Below are 19,229 nucleotides of genomic sequence, written 5' to 3'. Positions count from 1 at the left end.
AACCTGAATCAGTCAGGAGGTGGCAGCCAGTTTGGGACATTTTGTAAAACAATGGCCCTGGGCAGTTGAAAACTGTCTGTGTTCTGGGAGACAGGCAGGCTGAGAAACTGCTCAGTAATAAGAGGTGACAGGGACAGGAACAGGGACAGGGACGGAGCAGCTGGGAGCAGTGCGCCTCCTCTGGGAGACAGGCAGGTTGAGAGTCTGCTCAGTAATAAGGAGGTGACAGGGACAGGGACGGACCAGCTGGGAGCAGTGCGCCTCCTTGACTGGATTCCAGAAGAAAGGCTCTACAAAGGACGTGACTGCCCTGCCTGGGGGCGCTGAGATGCTGACGCATGCACAATGGCAACGCCCCCAAGTGTGGTGGCTGCAGGGCTGCTGGTGGAGAATTCCCTGCCCAGGGGAGCCCTGTGCCGGGAGGCGCCATGTCCTCCATCCAGGCTCGCTTTCAGATGGCCTAGCCCAGCGAGGGGCAGGAGCGACAGCAAATGGGAAAAGGACAGCCCAGTGGGGATGCCGAGACACTCACACAGTTTTCTAAAAGTCATTGACTTCTATATGCCTCGGAGTTGAGAATCAAACAGGTAAAAATGTTAAAAGCAACTAAGTTGGAGTGAAAAGCTTCGAGTGGATCCCACGGGGCCCCAGACAGCATTTCCCAGACTCAAGTGAAGACGCAGACCCGGGTTAGAGATCCTTCGTGCTACAAATGTGGCAACACCTTTTTTATTTAGAGTAAGATGTGTTAACATCCAGCATGACAAAATTTGTACAAAGTTCACAATTTAAAAATGAAGTATCACAGCAACTTGTGATTCCACACATTTATAGCAAAATTAAAGTGTCAACAAACCCATGCCGTGTAGTACAAAAATAAATCAAACTTCAGTTCCACAGAGAGCACAATAAATAGTTTATACAAAATTCTGTCTTAATAAATGATTACTTAAATTAACTTAGAAATGAATATGAACAATAAGTTATAATAAACTCTGATGACTCACAATAATTCCATATGAAAGGTCAGCATTCTAATATGTGACACTTTTGTGATCCCTATATAATAGTCACAGATAACTTTTGATTTGATATTATGTACCAACGTTAGATGAGCAGCAGGTTTGTGCTTAAAATCCCTTTCCATTGTACATAGGTGATAACAATAAGAATCCAAAACTGATACTATCTAGTACTCTACTAAAAGCATTACTATATTGGCAAAGAAGCTGCAGACACAACGCGGTGGGGAAATGCATATGCTGTTATGAACAATGGGGGCCCTAAAGGCGGCTGGGGCCCTGGGCCACACGGACGGCCTCAGGTGACTGCAAGCACCTTGCTTCAGCTCTCAAAACGCATTCTGAGCATGGCAGCTGCAACCAATAGCACAACAGAAAGGGGGCGCTGTACAGAGAAGGTTCCGCAGAGCCCCGAAGTAATTACATCATCTTTTTCCCAGCTAGTTATTAAAGTCCTTGTGGAAAACTGTAAGCTTTTGTACAGTGAACAGTATAAAGTGCCGCTGGGATATACATATATTTATACATATATATATACCGAGGTTGAGTATTGTATCAGAATATTTGTCGTGAGATCCCTGTAGTCTCCCTTCGCAACATTATTGATCAGCCGTGAGGGCTCCTCTATAATCCATCCAGGTTCAGTGTCACAAGGCTACTGACACGAGGAATTGCACACCTCCGTACGGATATATAGGACAAGGTAAGTGCAAATAGTCGACTGGCACATTGTGGGGACAATGACCCTGTAAGTCCTGTTCTGCTAAAAATATTTTTTTTTATTTTTACAAAACCCATCTTTTTTTTATTTCATAACAAAAATTTAAAGTACGTCTGTACTTTCTGCATAACATCAAGACATGGAAGGAAGAGATGCTATTAAATGGAAATCAAGTCAACATCAGAAAACACAACACATCGTCAAAGGACTACTCAGAAGGGGGAACGCAGCGCTCAAAAGTGGTCTTATGCATACATATAGTGCAGTCATTTGGAGTAAAACAATCAAATCTGGAAGGTATAAACAAGTCTAGGATGATCTAGTTTAAAGCAAAAAAGTGCTGAAGTATATTTAGTTACTTTTTAAATCTGATTGCATTCATTCTTAGAATAGTCACAAGAAATCAAACAACAAGGCTCTGCAAATGCTCTATGGTCAACTGGTCTTCAACCAAGTGTAGAACAGAAACGTCGTGGTAAGAGTCCTCTGAATAGGACCAAATGCTCATTCAGAGTCAAAGTCGGGCGGGGGGAGCAGGAGAGAAACTTTACCAAGCTGCCTTCCCACCAGATCCAGCAGAAAACTCGGCCCAGTAACTAGAAGACTCACAAATCATTTGCCTTTATCCCTCAAATGTAAAATAAGAAGGTTCATAACAATAATAGGAATAATCATAATTTTTTAAAGTGAAAAGGGGAAATAAATGTTCTTAAATTATCTTTTAGCTTAAATCGAAAACACACAAATTCTGTTGATAAACTACATTGCAATAACAGACAGTTCAGAGGGGCACGAAACTCTAGGGGAGATACGAGAAGGTTGTTCCAAAGTTTATTGAAAATGGAAAAGGAAATCTTCACGTTGTCCACCTCTGATAAGATCCTGTCTTAACTGGAGTTTCCATAGTCACACCATGTAATGCTTAGGAGTTAATTTAAAAGTGCTGTTTAAGCTGCTTTGAATCTTCTGCCAAGTTTCCATGGCTTGATGTTGTCTTACAATAAATTACTTATTTCATTTCTTACAGTTAATCCATATGCCATTTCCTTGGAATGCAAAAAACCTCATTTATTGCCCCCACCATACACCATCCTCCTAAAACAAACAAACAAAAAAGTCACATAATATTTCCAAGCATTGTTCAAAAATAAAACATTTTTGCAACCAATTCTTGCTATGAAACAATATGCACACAAAATGTATTTCTTAAATTCCATAAAGTCCTCCAACATGAGGCAAAATGATAACGTCTAAAAAGCGGCTGCTCGGCCACAACATGATCATTCAAAGCTGTGGGTTTGTGTGTGTGTGTGTGTTTGTGTGTCCATTTCAGTTCAAAATACTAAAACATTTAATCACTAAAGCATTAAAAAGAATTTACACTCTATTTATTTTGATCAGCTTACCTCTTCAGAAATAGATATACCCCCAAATGTGCATACATCAGCAGCTATAAACATTACATGGCAGAACACTATGTCAGCTTACATGGAAACGTACAAAATGTGGGTGTATTCAAAAACTATTCTGCAGGTACTATCTTTAAAGCAAGACATAAAATCATTATGAAGTCTTGTAAGCATAACACTGTTTCAAACAGAAATAAATATAGAACACTTTCTGGTAAGTTACAGCAGCAAAAAACAAGAGGCATCCTTTTTAAGCAAGAGTTTCATCACTACAGCAGCTGTTCAGACCTGAATTCCTCTCACAGCCTGCTTTATATTTTCCAGTAGGGCTTTATTTTCTGGACTCTGATAACGATCTTGATTTGTATACATTTCCGTCAAAGTAGTCACGTAAGCATCAAAATTTTGTTCATTGATTGGATCCTACGAGATATTAAATAGTAGTTCATATACAACTTTTATTTTCTTAATAGTATATTTACAAAAGCATAAAATAGTATCATAGCATAGTGCCCCTGGTTTTATACTATTTCAAAGGCCGGCTCAGAGCACACTTAAGTTTCTGGGGTCAGCCCCGCCCATGTTTCTAGCAGTTAATGGTATGGTTTCGGGGTGGTAACCACATTTGCCAAAGGCTGAAGAACCATGAAAGTAACAATAAAAACGGCATCTACTTTAGGCTGTGTGCTGTGGAGGACTCCACATTCCTGCCTTGCGTGCTCAGTCACTTACCATGTGCGGCAGCTGGATGTTAGCCAGGCTGTGGATCAGAGACTGGCTCAGGTTCGCCAGCTCGTGGAGGAGAGACTCGTTCTGCTGCTCAATCACTTTGTTCTCCTCTTCGATGGTCTTCAGGTTGCTCTCCATCGTGGTAATCTGAAACGCACAAGTGTGCGTGACATGTAACACCAGGAGGACCTAGGAGCGCGTGGTCGTTGCTGGGGGCCACGGTCTACTGGGTGCGAAGAAGGGGCCTCTCGCTGAAGGAGAAAGGCTTTGGGCTGGGCGCTGTGGCTCACGCCTGGAATCCCAGCATTTTGGGAGGCCAAGACAGGCAGATCACTTGAGGTCAGGAATTTAAGATCAGCCTGGCCAACATGGTTAAACCCTGTCTCTACTAAAAATACAAAAATTAGCCGGGCGTGGTGGCAGGCGCCTGTAATCCCAGCTACTCGGGAGACTGAGACATGAGAATAGCTTGAACCCGAGAGGTGGAGGTTGCAGTGAGCTGAGATCACACCATTGCACTCCAGCCTGGGTGACAGAGCGAGATTCCGTCTCACAAAAAAAAAAAAAAAAAAGAAAAGAAAAAGGCTTCAGCGGTGAGAGCTTGTCATTGAAGGACCTGCTGCCTATGCTTTGGATTCATTGCACTTGACAACTGGGGAGCTGAGACTGTTTCCTCGCGCGATCCTGTTCTCTCAGCCGGCCTGATGGGACTGCAGTGTGTAGGGGGCTTAGTGTTCTACTGACTTGATGCGAATACTTCTCCTTTCCAGCCTGAATAAAATTCTGCCACAGCTAAGTCCTCCAATGCTCATTTCTGTGTGGGGCTGTCACTGTCTCTTCAGATGGCACCAGGCTGGCACTGTGCCCACAGGGTGGTCTTCCTGCATTTCTCTAAGGAAAAAGGCCCACCACGGACCCTTCCTTGCATATTCCAGAGATAATTTAAGTATCAACAAGGTCAAGGGGATTGAGTTCAGGGCCTCTGCCTATAACCGCACAGGACTAGCTTCACACGCAGCAGGCGGGGAGCTGCCCTGCCCATGGGGGTGTCTGCCTCTGGCACCCAGGGGTGCCTCTGCCGTGCGTGATCTGGGGCTTCTCCCTGGAAGACCGGGCCGACCTGCAGAGTCCAGGGCTGGCTTGCCTGGCCTGCCCGCTCCTCTCCTTCCCTGACATGTCATTCCCAACTCCTCTCACGAGTCTTTCCTCTCCCTCTCGGCCCTGCCTTCTCCTATGTTCTGGCCCTCCCTTGGCTGTACTGGGTCAAATCCCGGGTTCTCCCAGTCACCAGCCTCAGGCCCAGACCGTCTGTTAGAAAACTGGAGCCCCTCGGAGATGCCCTCCAGGATGAAGTGGGGAGGGCGGGCCTTCTTCTTGGAAGGAATCACAGCCCCACCATTCCTGCAGGGACAGCGTCCTGTGGAGAACCCACCGAAATCACACAGCTTTATTTCCATGCACGTCCTGGGTGACCTTCTCATTCGTGTTCTTTGGGATTATTTATCAAATTAATGTTCCCCTCCCAGCCACCCCCTTGCAGGCTCAGGAGTGGATGCCTGCCCTCCCACGACTCCTGAGTGGGCCCTGAAGGGCTGCGTGCCTGGTGCTTGTCTTCCAGAGTGTTCTGTAGCCCTTCCTGGGCGGCCACGTGCCTGCACTCACAGCTGGTGGCAGCTGTGGCTGGGACCTCACTAGAGATGACGTCAGTGTAAGCAGACATTTTCTATGATGGAATCTAATCTAGGATGAGGCGTCATTGCCCAGGTCCCGAGGTTTTTAAAAAGGTACACGCAGGGGGAAGGCCAGCAGCAGGATGAGCACCTCTGCAGTTTCCTTGAGCAGAGGGCGGCTCCTGCCCTTTGCATCTGGTGGCTTTCCCAGTTGGCGGCTGCTCCAGGCCCCTCGGCCCCTCCTGTCTGTGCTGAGGGAACCCTGCAGAGGCCTCCCCATTGCTGGTCCTCAGCGGGCCCTCCTGGATGAGCCCAGCCCAGCTCACCTCTGGTTGAGTGTCTCAGAGGTGCTTCTGGCTATTCCACTATCCTAGCCAGGCAAAGTGTGGGCTCTTTTTCTGGAAGATGGGAATAATGCTCCTTGCATGATGAACTCACACGGAGATGTGCAGTGTGTTTGCGGTGAGAAGACATTTGTTATTCCTGGGGCCTTTGATCTGGTCTTAGGGGCCCAGAGTAAAGGGAAGTCCAGCTTCTCCCCCAGCTTAGCAGAGAAGCAGCCTGTGGGGTGCCCAAGGCAGGGGTGGCACCCTGTCTCATTGTCCCTAGCAAAATTCTTGGGGACACATTTTAGATCCATTCCTACTTCAACCTATGTTCTCTGCTGGAAAGTCTAGCCCCTTCTGCAGAGGCAGAGACATCTTCCTGTGTTCAGGAATCTCTGTGAGACTCAGGAGTTAGGCTGTTTCTTCCCACGCTACCCGGGTCTGTGGCTGGGATGGGGGTGGGGGGTGGGGGCTCCCGTGCTTATAAATGCTTTGCTTTTCTCAAAATGGAACAAATCTCATTGTGTTGAATCCACTTAGCTGTGGAACAAAATGTGCAGTTTGAACAAACATCCCATCAAAGCCCTGGCCAAAATGATCATCTCCTGAACCAGGCTGCTTGGCGAGCCCCGTCCAGGGTCAGAGGGGATGTCTGGAGACCCAAAACCAGAACCAACGGGTATCTGCCAGGTCTTGCAGCCTCACCTCCCTCAAGGGCATCCCCGGTGGCCCCAGAATCTCCTGCATCTCCAGCCACACACGCAGGGCCCCGGGCTTCCTGCACGTGGACACACGTTCGCTTGCCTGAGGCCTTCCTCCAGGGTGGCAAGAAGCTGAGTGTCTCAGGGTCACTGCTGCCCGTTCCTTACTATCCTAGCCAGACAAACTGTGGGCTCTTTTTCTGGAAAATGGAAGTAATGCTCCTTCCCCACAACATCAACTCACACTGAGATGTGAGGCATGTTTGCAGTGAGAAGACATTTGTTATTCCTGGGGACTCTGACCCAGCCTTAGGGGCCCAGAATAAAGGGGAACCCTCTCAGAACGTCTTGGAGCTGGCCAGCACACTGTGGCGGTCATGGGAGACAGCACTGCTGAGAAAGGTGATGTAGGGGCTCCGCCCAGGCCCTCATACGCTAGGCCTCCTCGGAGGATGGGGCTGAGCAGGCTGGGGAGGGGCACAGAGGCCGGTGTCTCCCTTCCAAACCCAACCCACAGCAGCCACAGTACATGGTTCTTGGCACTCAGAAGGCGTCCCTGGATCACAGGTGCTTACATGGGGAGGGGCCTGTGTCACGAGTGGGTCTGGGGGCCTGGCTGGGAGGTGGGCCGGCCACCTCGGCCGTCGTCAGTGATGTGCGCTGGTGAATCTGAGTCTGCATTTCCAGAAACATCGAGTTGCCTGTGGTAAAGCAGGGAGCCCTCTGACGAAGGTGGGTTCTGTTTTTGATTGTTTAAGAAACACCAAAGGTTTTTCAGGCTGCCAGGAAGCAGTGCATTCTCGGATCTTCTCAAGAAAGTTCCTGCGTCAGCAACAGCCTGATGGCCAGTCTAGGCCCAAACCCGCATTTTTACAGACTTGTCCACACCCTCTGTCTTTCCGAACCTCAGCGTTTCTTAGATTACACAGTCTGACCACACCTGGAGCAGAGAAAGGTCAACTCTAGCCCGGGGCCTGACATTGAAAGCTAAGACTGAGCTAAGAATGGCGTTTGCATTTTTTAGTGGTAAGAAAAAAAACAAAAGAATAACAGCATTTTGTAACATATAAGAGCTATTAAATTCCGACTGCGGCACCATGTGATGCTGTGTTGAAACAGGGTCACACTCACACATGTGTTGTGAGGCTGTCACACTGCAACACAGCTGCGTGGTCCAGAAGCCTAAAATATTTGCCATCTGGTCCTTTATAGAAAATGTTTGCCAATCCCTGGTCTAGACTCAGTACCTTGACGGCATGATGTGTTTAGCAAACATTTCCGGAAAAAGGGTAAAATGGTTGGGAATCCCAAGGCATTGGCAGTGGGGTGGTGGAAGGGCGTAACCCCAAGGAAAGTGTCCTCGTGCAGGGAGGACCACCTCCTGCCCATGCCCGTGCTGACCAGGGAGGCTGGATCACAGAGAGGCTTAGCCCCAGGGAGAACAGCCATCATCTGAAAGCGGTGCAGGCTGTGGGATTAACTGACCTGCCAATCTTAGAAGAAGTCAAGCTGCACAGGGCTGTTCACGCTGGTCCATCTGCGCCCTCGCACCAGGAGCTGGGGGATTTCTTGTGAATAGCCTGTCCTGAAAACACGAGCTCCCTTTTATACTCAAATACCCCCACCCCCACCTCCCTGACAAACGCCTGCTGTTTGGGCCACGGGGGGCAGCATCCCAGCCTCCCAGCCGGCTCCGAGCCATCCTCCTTCTGTTCCTGCTGTTTCCTGTGCCGGGAGTGCTCCTTTCTCTCCTCCACCTCCCGTGTCTGCAGGACTCCCGCCGTCTCTCTTCGGGCTCCTTGCTCCAGGCCCCCACGGTGGGGTCTCAAACTCAGGCTCTCAGCACTCATGTGGTTCACACAAATGCCGCTTGCCCGGGCGGTGCCCAGCACTTGAGTCCTCTGCTCTCTCTTCCTCAGCGGCAGTTTTCTTTTTTCCCGGATTCTGATAACAAGCAACTTCTGGGTGTCCCCTGGGGCCGAGGGCAAGCTTTTCTTGTCTCTGCTCCAGGCTCTGGTGTGAACTGAGTTGAATCGGATGAGATGTGTCTGGGGAATCTTGGAGTCCAGAACCAAGGCTTGGGTGTGCCCAGCCTGGGTGCCTCAGCCCTTGAAGCTGAGGCCACACTGAATCCAGTTGAATGGGGTTGGGGAAACAGCAGACCCCACAGGCACCTCGGCCGTTCTGCTGGTGCTGGGCCACCCTCGGAGGAAGCCTGCGTTAGAGACTGGGAAGGGACCGGTGTCAGGACTTCTTTTTTTTTTTCCCGCCCATGGCGCGATCTTGGCTCACTGCAAGCTCCACCTCCTGGGTTCACGCCATTCTCCTGCCTCAGCCTCCCGAGTAGCTGGGACTACAGGCGCCCGCCACCACGCCCGGCTAAATTTTTTTATTTTTAGTACAGACAGGGTTTCACCGCCACCGCGCCCGGCCAGGTGTCTGGACTTCTGATTGCGTTTGTGTGAGGTGAAGACCCCGAGGCAGACTCTTCTTTTCAAGCTGCCAAGCGTTAAGAATGGATTTTTCAGCCACATAGGAACTGTGTTGGTCGCACTAATTGGACCCCAAATAGTGTTTAAACACATTCCAAATTGGAAAACTCATCTTCTCAATTAAATAAAATTGCGTTTGTCCTAATTTGAATTCTCACAATTGAACAGTGAAAAATACCTTTCCAAGTTTTAGTAAGAACACTCCTGGGCTTGAGATGTAACATGCAACCCCTTCCGCAGAGAGTGACAGGGGAGGCCTTCCCCGCGTCCGGCACAGGCGCGGCCGTCTCCCTCCGTCCGGCACAGGCGCGGCGGTCTCCTCCTTATCCGGCACTGGCGCGGCGGTCTCCCCCTTATCCGGCACAGGCGCGGCCGTCTCCCCCTTATCCGGCACAGGCGCGGCCGTCTCCCTCCGTCCGGCACAGGCGCGGCGGTCTCCCCCTTATCCGGCACAGGCGCGGCGGTCTCCCCCTTATCCGGCACAGGCGCGGCCGTCTCCCCCTTATCCGGCACAGGCGCGGCGGTCTCCCCCTTATCCGGCACAGGCGCGGCGGTCTCCCCCTTATCCGGCACAGGCGCGGCCGTCTCCCCCTTATCCGGCACAGGCGCGGCGGTCTCCCCCTTATCCGGCACAGGCGCGGCCGTCTCCCCCTTATCCGGCACAGGCGCGGCGGTCTCCCCCTTATCCGGCACTGGCGCGGCGGTCTCCCCCTTATCCGGCACAGGCGCGGCCGTCTCCCCCTTATCCGGCACAGGCGCGGCGGTCTCCCCCTTATCCGGCACAGGCGCGGCGGTCTCCCCCTTATCCGGCACAGGCGCGGCGGTCTCCCCCTTATCCGGCACAGGCGCGGCCGTCTCCCCCTTATCCGGCACAGGCGCGGCGGTCTCCCCCTTATCCGGCACAGGCGCGGCGGTCTCCCTCCGTCCGGCACAGGCGCGGCCGTCTCCCCCTTATCCGGCACAGGCGTCGCGGTCTCCCCCTTATCCGGCACAGGCGCGGCCGTCTCCCCCTTATCCGGCACAGGCGCGGCCGTCTCCCCCTTATCCGGCACAGGCGCGGCGGTCTCCCCCTTATCCGGCACAGGCGTCGCGGTCTCCCCCTTATCCGGCACAGGCGCGGCGGTCTCCCCCTTATCCGGCACAGGCGCGGCGGTCTCCCCCTTATCCGGCACAGGCGCGGCGGTCTCCCCCTTATCCGGCACAGGCGCGGCCGTCTCCCTCCGTCCGGCACAGGCGCGGCGGTCTCCCCCTTATCCGGCACAGGCGCGGCGGTCTCCCCCTTATCCGGCACTGGCGCGGCGGTCTCCCCCTTATCCGGCACAGGCGCGGCGGTCTCCCCCTTATCCGGCACAGGCGCGGCCGTCTCCCCCTTATCCGGCACAGGCGTCGCGGTCTCCCCCTTATCCGGCACAGGCGCGGCCGTCTCCCCCTTATCCGGCACAGGCGCGGCGGTCTCCCCCTTATCCGGCACAGGCGCGGCGGTCTCCCCCTTATCCGGCACTGGCGCGGCGGTCTCCCCCTTATCCGGCACAGGCGCGGCGGTCTCCCCCTTATCCGGCACAGGCGCGGCCGTCTCCCCCTTATCCGGCACAGGCGTCGCGGTCTCCCCCTTATCCGGCACAGGCGCGGCCGTCTCCCCCTTATCCGGCACAGGCGCGGCGGTCTCCCCCTTATCCGGCACAGGCGTCGCGGTCTCCCCCTTATCCGGCACAGGCGCCGCGGTCTCCCCCTTATCCGGCACAGGCGCGGCGGTCTCCCCCTTATCCGGCACAGGCGCGGCGGTCTCCCCCTTATCCGGCACAGGCGCGGCGGTCTCCCCCTTATCCGGCACAGGCGCGGCCGTCTCCCTCCGTCCGGCACAGGCGCGGCGGTCTCCCCCTTATCCGGCACAGGCGCGGCGGTCTCCCCCTTATCCGGCACAGGCGCGGCGGTCTCCCCCTTATCCGGCACAGGCGCGGCGGTCTCCCCCTTATCCGGCACTGGCGCGGCGGTCTCCCCCTTATCCGGTACAGGCGCGGGGGTCTACCCCCGTCCGGCACAGGCGCCGCGGTCTCCCCCTTATCCGGCACAGGCGTCGCGGTCTCCCCCTTATCCGGCACAGGCGCCGCGGTCTCCCCCTTATCCGGCACAGGCGCCGTAGTCTCCCTCCATCCCGCACAGGCGCGGCGGTCTCCCCCTTATCCGGCGCAGGCGCGGCGGTCTCCCTCCATCCCGCACAGGCGTGGCGGTCTTCCCCATCCAGCACAGGCGTGAAATATAAAGGCTTGGACAGAGTTTCCTTTCTCCTTCTCTTGGATTTGTTCTTTACCAGATTTAAATCTGGACCTCTCCCTGTGCAGGACCCTCATCACCGGGCTGCAGGTCTGAGCACTGACTCTACCGTTCTTCCCTCCGCTCCCATTCCAGAGAGAACATCGGGCCGTGGGCACCCACTTCTCAGTTATCTCATGGCTTGGACTTGGGACAGGCCTGCAGCCCTGTGTCATCTCTGGCTTGGGCTCTGTGCACAGGTCTGCATCCTCGTGTCAGTGTGTCTTGAACATGTCATGGGGCACTGGGAGAAGTCTGCCCTTCTCTTGGGTCAGAGTGGACAAGAAAACATGGGGTCTGGGCCAGTTCCCCTTCCTGGCCATGCTCCCTGAGGGTGTGCGGGCCTGAGAGGCACGGGAAAGTCAGGACCTTCTAAAGGAAAATGCAAGGGGCATGAAGGCTGCTGCAGGAAGGCCGGGGCCATCAGGCAGGGCCGCTTTATGCCCTGGAGAGCTGGCCTGCCCCACGTTCCTCCTCCATACTCCCCGGGCAGTGGCTGAGGCACAGGCAGCAAGGAGGGCTCCTGGCTGTGGGCGCACAGTGTTTTCTAGTAAGTTTTGCCCCAGGTCTAACCCGTTTAAAGAACATCAGGCTCTAAGCTGCCTGTATCAGCAGCTGCCTGTCTCTGAGCTCAGGCCTGGTGCTCACAGAACAACTTCTAAACTGGAGCTCATCATCCGATCCTGAGAGCTGCAGAGCTGGGGGGCTCCGGCTCAGCGCATTCCCATCCCTTCTAGAATAGAGGAAGGTCCATCCCTGGGCACATCTGGGAAGTCACCTCTCTCATCAGCCGAGTCAGTGAGAATAAATATGAACTCTTCACATTCATTTTTGACATCAGGTCCAAATAGATGCTGTTAGGAGCAACTACTCATCTCAGAGATAAAGAAAGGCACAAAGGAGCCAGTGAGAACAGACACAGACCTGAGTGCTTCCTGAGGGGGTGCCCAGCCCGTGCAGGTGCAGAGCGTGCCTGGGGTTCCTACTCTAAGCAGCGTGTGTAGGCACATGCATTGTCCTTTAGGGCTCAGATCCAGGCGGCATGACCTCTAAGCCTACTCAGCCCTCGGCTGAGCCCCAGCCCCAGTACTTCATCCACAGCTGGCGTCAGAGCTGCCGTCCATCCCTCATGGACAGCCACGGAGCAGTAGGCCTTCACTGCCGAGGGAGGGGTTTTGGAAAGTGGGAAGAACTCCCTTCCTGAACGGCATCCTACTGGAATGGGGTTGCCCCAGTAGACCATGGACTCAACACCCTGGACAGAAAAGGACATTCTGCCTCATCAGAGTGCCCCGAAAGGTGCCATTCAAAGGAGGAAATAAGATTTTCAGGCTTGTCACCCTCATAAACAGAATACAACTTGATATGGTTTGGCTCTGTGTCCCCACCCAAATCTCACCTCGAATTATCATCCCTATAATTCCCACCTGTGAAGGGCAGGACCAGGTGGAGGTAATTAAATCATGGGGGCGTTCCCCCATGCTGTCCTCGTGATAGTGGGTGAGTCTCACAAGATCTGATGGTTTTATGAGCTTCTGGCATTTCCTCTGCTTGCACTTCTCCTTCCTGCCACCTTGTGAAGAAGGTGCCTTGCTTCCTCTTTACCTTCTGCCATGATTGTAAATTTCCTGAGGCCTCCCCAGCCGTGCGGAACTGTGAGTCCATTAAACCCATTTCCTTTATAAACTACCCAGTCTCAAGTATTTATTAGCAGTGTGAGAACGGAGTAATACTCAAGGGTGAATTTTTGATCTGTCCCAATTAAACAATCTTTGCTGACTTGGTCACCTCCTACTCTCTCCCGGACAGCAGCTCCTGAGTGCTCGGGCAGCCATGGAGTCTCCTATACAGTCCAAGATGCCGCCTCCATGGCCTCAGCTGGTCCCGGGGGTGAGGAATGCCACAGGCTGTTACTCCATTCCCCAAGCCCAACGTTCAGGTAAGTCTTAAGGGAAATTCCAACCTGTGTTGGGTGAGCCCCAGCCAGGCCAATGCGAGACTCTGGGAAGGCCTGAACACAGCCCCTGGGGCTACCAGGTCTGTGAGATCAAGGCAGTGATGCCCTCTGGGGAAGTAGGTTGGCATCAAAATGCCCGGGCAGCAGCCACATGGCCTGCTGGGGAGTTCCCACCCTTGGCCTCATCCTTGGTACCCATGGGGGGCCTGGAAATCCCTTTCCGTTGCTTGGTGGGGCCCCAGCCCCAGAGGATGTCTCCATCCTTGGGAAAGCTGTGTCCAGTGGGTAGAAACCACCTGTTGAGCAGAGCTGTTGACCACACCTGGCTGACCATGGGAAAGGCCCTCAACCTTCCCCAGCCTCAACCTCTTCATTTACGGAGGGGGGATAATAAGGGAGCCCCTCGGAGTTTGTTAGGAGGACAGCATCATCACGTAGGCGGCTAGCGGTGACACCATCCTCATCTCCATCCAGTTCTCGGGGCTCATTCCCAGCAAACCGAGCAACCTTCATGGAGGCTGGTCAGCATCCCCTGAGAACCTCATCACACCGTGGCCTGCTGGGGAGGGGCTAGAATGGAGACCTCATTTGTAACAGGACACCTCCATTCACCCTGTGGGCAATGTGAGGGTCGGGTGGTCAGCAAATAAATTCCACTCCCAGAGTGTACTTCAGCGGGACCCTAACACAGCAAGGTGGGGGATGCCAGGCACAAGGCGCATGGTCAGACAGGGTCCAGCCTGGCCTCTGTGGCCTCGGCTTGGCTGAGAAGCTGCCTCTCCGTCTTAGAAGCTGTATGTTTAAGATGAGGCTGAGGACGTTTACCCTGTGGGCTCCTTGTGGGCATGGAGGGGGTTAGGTGACCACAGCTGCTCTGCCAGCTGCCACTGCTCTCTCGCCCCAACCCCAGGCTCTGCAGCCGCAAGTCACTGGGGCTGCTTCCCCAAACCCCAGACACCCAGGAGTCCTATGTGGCAGGCACTCCTTGTTTTAAATTCTGGGAACATAGGCTGTCGCTATACATTTAATATAGTGATTAAATAACAAGAGGACCCGAAGTATCTTGGAACGAAAACCTTCATTGTTTGCAGGAACAGGTGATCCTCTGAAAATGCCTATTCACAAATGCACTTTATTAAAAAACACAAACACACATGCAGACTGAAAACGAGAGAACCATGGCCCCTGCTACAGCGAACACTGCCACAGAATGGTGTCTGCGGAAGACCAATATCATAAGGTGGAAACATAAAGGAAATAAAAGAGCAAATAAGAGGAAACGGCAGCTCTCCTAAAAGCTGATTTCATGCCACGTATCTCTGGTATAATGGTGCATGTTAGAGCTAAAATTGAGGGCTTCAAAAACTGTTACCTGAGTTCTGAGTTTAATCATATCGGCTTCCATCTGAGAATTGGATTCATTTAGCTCCTTGATTTCTTCATCTAACTGTTTGATTTCTTCATCATTTTCTATACCTGTAATAATGAATATTAGTATGTTAAAACTATTATATACAAAAATATTAGAGTTAGAATTTTGAGAGCTTTCTTTGTTCCTTTTATATTCGTAATTGAATTTGCTTGGAAAATAGACTCTTGAATTAGAAAGGAAAAAATCATCACAATCTCTGTGTCTTTCTATTCCCTACCACTGCCCCTTCCCCACCTAAGTCCCCCCACAAAAAGAAACAAACAATTGAGACACACAGAAGACTCCTGGGCACTTTGAGGGTCAAGCTCCCAGGGACAGTTAACCTGGGTCTTAGATGTATCCCTGGGACATGAGGCAGAAACCACCTGGTCCTGAGTGCTGATTTGCTGAGCCTGGCCTATTTTCTCCTGCTTTTGTTCTCTCTCTCGACTCGCTGTCTGTATCAGTCATTCTGCAAACACCCCAGGCTTGGGGCCAGGCTCTGCAGGCACATTCACCAACAAGGCCAGGTCCTCCCTGCCCTCACTCAGCTTAGGTTCTGGGTCGGAAAATGGGCAACAGACGTGTAAGCACAAATGCAGTCCAGCAAATGCTGAGGATGACCTCACCTTATCCACCAACGGGAAGCTGTGGGAAGTGGGAGAGGGACATGGGGGCTGGCTGGAGGGAGATGGCCACAAAAGGGCTCTCTGAATATTCGACATTTAGCGAATAAAAAATCTCATTCTGAATGATTAAAAAGTATGTATTAACTAACAGAATTCCCAATTTGTAAACTCTGCCAGAATGGTGACCTCGGCCAGGTGTGTACCTGACTATCTGAGTGTCCCTGGTGGGTGACTGCTGCCCTGCCAAGGTCCACAGGGCACATGGATCAGTCCTGGCATAGCTGGGTACAGGGCCCAGATGCCGGTATTTACAAAGGCCATTCTGGACACCTGCTTCCCTGGCCGGCTGTGTCTGGTTACTGGCAACATTAAACTGCCAACACCAAAGAGATGGAGATTCCTCTCTATTTGTGGCCACTTGACCTCACACAATTGGGTGTACACAGAAGGAGAGCAGGAGTTTGGCAAACGCAATCACCCTAGAAGATTCAGGATTTGAGATTGCTGTTCTCATTGGTCACACAGCACCACAATGGATCTTTATTCAAAACTAATGGAAAATGTATCCAGGCCTCCTAGGAGGCTCCCAGTGGGTAGATGCTGTTTTCAAGCTTTGCAGACAGAAGGGCAGAAGGGGTACAATCAACCAGAGGCCGAGGCCTGAGAGCACCCCAAAAACCCTGCTGACATCAGCAGAACAGAGGTGGAGGCTCCTCTCTACCAAGACGTTAGAAAGATGAGAGTAAGAGAAAGTGACGGATCAGTGGGATTGGGCCTTAGATGCTGCTTTTAGTGAAATGAAAAAAAAAAAAAAAAGTTATTCCCTCAAGATAAAAATACCTAATGCAAAAAATCCCAATTCATAAAGCAACTAAATTATGAACAAATGTATCATTTCAGAAGCATTCCTCACAAGTTTCTGTTAAACTGCAAGCATCCAAATGCCTTTAGAACACCTCCATGTGAAGGAGGCCCTCAGAACACTGGACGTGGTGACGCTTCGACCCTCTACAGCTGTCATGGGCAAATTTCTCAAGCACGTTCCTAGGAATCCCATCTCGCAGAGGCCTTTCAATATATTTCTATCAAAAACCTTGGACTGGGATGTTTAGTTTGAAGAATTCATGATAAATGTCAAATTAACTGGCCTATCAGGCTTTGTTATCTAATTGATCTGCCAGATCAGGTCAACTGTTCTGACAGAAGTCAGTGTCATTTTAAATCCAAATAAAAGTATTGATACGGGTCCCATGACAACCTTTCATCTCTAATTTTGTTCTGGGAGTGATGGATGGGTGGATATTACTTCCGTAGCTCTGCTCTGTCCTGGGGGACCACCCTCAGGCCCAAGTGGTCACCAACAGCCCTTTGTGGGAGCCTGGGAACGTCTCAGTCCTAGGGCTGCCCACTGTGGCTCCGTGCAGCACATCATTCCTTTGTAAGGGGGAGGAGGGAGACAGGGAAACGGTGCCAGGAAGAACCGGCAGGTCACAGAGGCATTCCCGGCCCATGAGATTCTGGAGGACGAGGGAATGTGGAAGAGGAGGGCCTGCAAACTGATTCTGTAGAGCTGTCCACAGCCCCATCCCTGGGATATCCTGCGAGCCCCCAGGCACGTGTGCCTCAGCGTGAAGCCCCCTCAGTGAGAGGAGAGCTCTGGGTTGGGTGGGAATTCTTCTTATCCCTGCAGCAGGGCAGTGACTGGCCCAGGAACCAGTCCCTGGGGTTGCTGGGGCCTCTGAGCTGACCCTCACTTTGTGGATGGTTAGGCTGGAACTAGGGTTTTTTTGTTGTTGTTGTTTGTTTGTTTTGAGATGGAGTTTGCTCTTGTTGCCCAGGCTGGAGTGCAGTGGCGTGACCTCGGCTCACTGCAACCTCCACCCCTCGGATTCAAACGATTCTCCTATCTCAGCCTCCTGAGTAGCTAGGATTACAGGTGCCTGCCACTACACCCGGCTAATTTTTGGTATTTTTAGTAGAGACGGGCCAGGCTGGTCTTGAACTCCCGACCTCAGGTGATCTGCCCGCCTCAGCCTCCCAAAGTGCTGGGATTACAGGCATGAGCCACCGCGCCCAGCCGCAACTAGGGTTTTATAATACATTCCACCAGCTGGCCTTCAAGCTCTCAGGAGAAACTGCCTTTATAAAAAACTGGCCTGAGCAGGGAGGGCCCAGCCAAAAAGCAGCATCTCAGAGCCAGAAAATCCACCTACTGGACACCAAACCAAACAAGCAAAAAAATCCTACTCAAATTAGCATAGCGTGGTCCCGGAAGATTTTGATTTATTTCAGGATCCTGGTAGCTCTTGAGAGACCAGCGTCCCATGGTGAACCCAGCCAGCGCTGGTCACTCTCACTAATGGCTTGGTGGAATTTCCATGCCTCCTGGAATTTCCTTTTCCTTACAGCTGAAGTAGAAACCTGAGTTCCCACACTTTGGAGCTCTCAGGAATATTAAGCGAAATAAGTAGGTGAAGTTCCTGACAAAGTGCTTCAAGTTTTCGGGGCTTGATGGAGGTTAGAGCTCCTTTCCCTAGCTTGCTTTCTGCTGTGATAGTGAAAGGAACGAAAAAGCATTATCTTATTTCCTTCTCTCCCAAACACCGCCTCTGCCCCCACTACCCGCCAAAAAGCCACTGATTGTACAACTTTAGCCAAGGTGCCAAGGTGCTAAGAGGCATACAGTGAACTTCTGCAAAAGGGTTCTGAAAGGAGACTCACTAACAGTCACGCCGGCTGCTCAGGCAGAGCTGAGAGCTAATGCGTGATGAGATCACTCCACGGATAAAGAAAATAAGGTGATCCTTGTCGGGGAGAGACATGAGAGTAGGCTCGCCCCTAAACTTAAAAAAGAAAGAAAGAAAAATACTTTAGAGCCAGAAGGGAACCTCAAGGACATTTAGAATAGCTGCTTCCCTTTCAGACAAATGCTCAAGAGAAAGCGCTAAAATCCAGTGCCAGGGTCCTTCTTGGTGGAGTCAGTGCCTCACAGTGGATTCTGGCGGCTTCTCTGTCCCACACAGTGTCTGGGCCTCACACGGAGGGAAGCTGCTGAGCACTCTTGTTACACTGAAGGTATAAAAATGACCCCAGGAAAGGCTTTACACTCAGGATATGAAAGAAAAGAAGGCCGGACATGGTGGCTTATGCCTGTAATCCCAGCACTTTGGGAGGCTGAGGTGGGCAGATCGCTTGAGCTCAGGAGTTCAAGAGCAACATAGTGGGCAACATAGTGAGACCTCGTCTATATTAAAATATTTAAGGCCAGGCACGGTGGCTCACGCCTGTAATCCCAGGACTTTGGGAGGCCGAGGGGGGTGGATTGCTTGAGCTCAGGAGTTTGAGAGCAGCCTGGGCAACATGGCGAAGCCCCATCTCTACCAAAAATACAAAAATTAGCTGAGTGTGATAGTGCACATCTGTAGTCCCAGCTACACAGGAGGCTGAGGTGGGAGGATCGCTTGACCCTGGGAGGGGAGGTTGCAGTAAGCCAAGATTGTGCTACTGCTCTTCAGCCTGGGTGACAGAGTGAGACCCAGTCCAAAAAAAGAAAGAGAGGGATTGTCTTTTCCACATCTATAGCAAGGGCAACAGGAACACAGAGCTTTGGATGTGAAGAATGGTACCATGGCAGCAGAAATTGGATGCTGTGCCTCTGTCCCCTGAAGAGCAGCAGGAAAGGTCTCTGGACCTTTCCTGGATTAGCTACACAGACATGGAAATGATGCCTGGGCATACAACTGTGCTCTGGGGGTAAGTAAGAACTATCTCAGTTTGGTGCAAACAGTGTCAGGAATCAACAGCCTCAGGCATCAGCACACACTTGGACTTAGGAAGACCTGGGTGGGACCC

At 52.1% G+C, this 19,229-nt stretch overlaps 1 protein-coding gene across 13 annotated transcripts in view; it reads right to left on the bottom strand.

The window, feature by feature from the left end:
- Nucleotides 1-690: 690 nt before the first annotated feature.
- MYT1L (myelin transcription factor 1 like) overlaps nt 691-19,229 on the bottom strand; it is a 545,798-nt gene continuing 527,259 nt past the window's right edge. For 8 of the 13 annotated variants that reach the window (XM_054475542.2, XM_063649009.1, XM_054475547.2 and 5 more), the window contains 3 exons: nt 14,704-14,813; nt 3,885-4,028; nt 691-3,575 (listed from right to left, as the gene is read on the bottom strand). In XM_054475542.2, the coding sequence (XP_054331517.1) occupies nt 3,435-3,575; nt 3,885-4,028; nt 14,704-14,813 (395 nt within the window). In that variant the 3' untranslated portion in view covers nt 691-3,434. The remainder of the gene's footprint in view (nt 3,576-3,884; nt 4,029-14,703; nt 14,814-19,229) is intronic. The other 5 variants (XM_054475556.2, XM_054475557.2, XM_054475548.2 and 2 more) reach the window with 3 other exon arrangements.

Source organism: Pongo pygmaeus, chromosome 12 (assembly GCF_028885625.2).
Source record: "Pongo pygmaeus isolate AG05252 chromosome 12, NHGRI_mPonPyg2-v2.0_pri, whole genome shotgun sequence".
Taxonomy (NCBI): Eukaryota; Metazoa; Chordata; class Mammalia; order Primates; family Hominidae; genus Pongo; species Pongo pygmaeus.
Note: the sequence above shows the minus strand (reverse complement) of the source record. Positions and strands in the feature narration are given on the sequence as shown.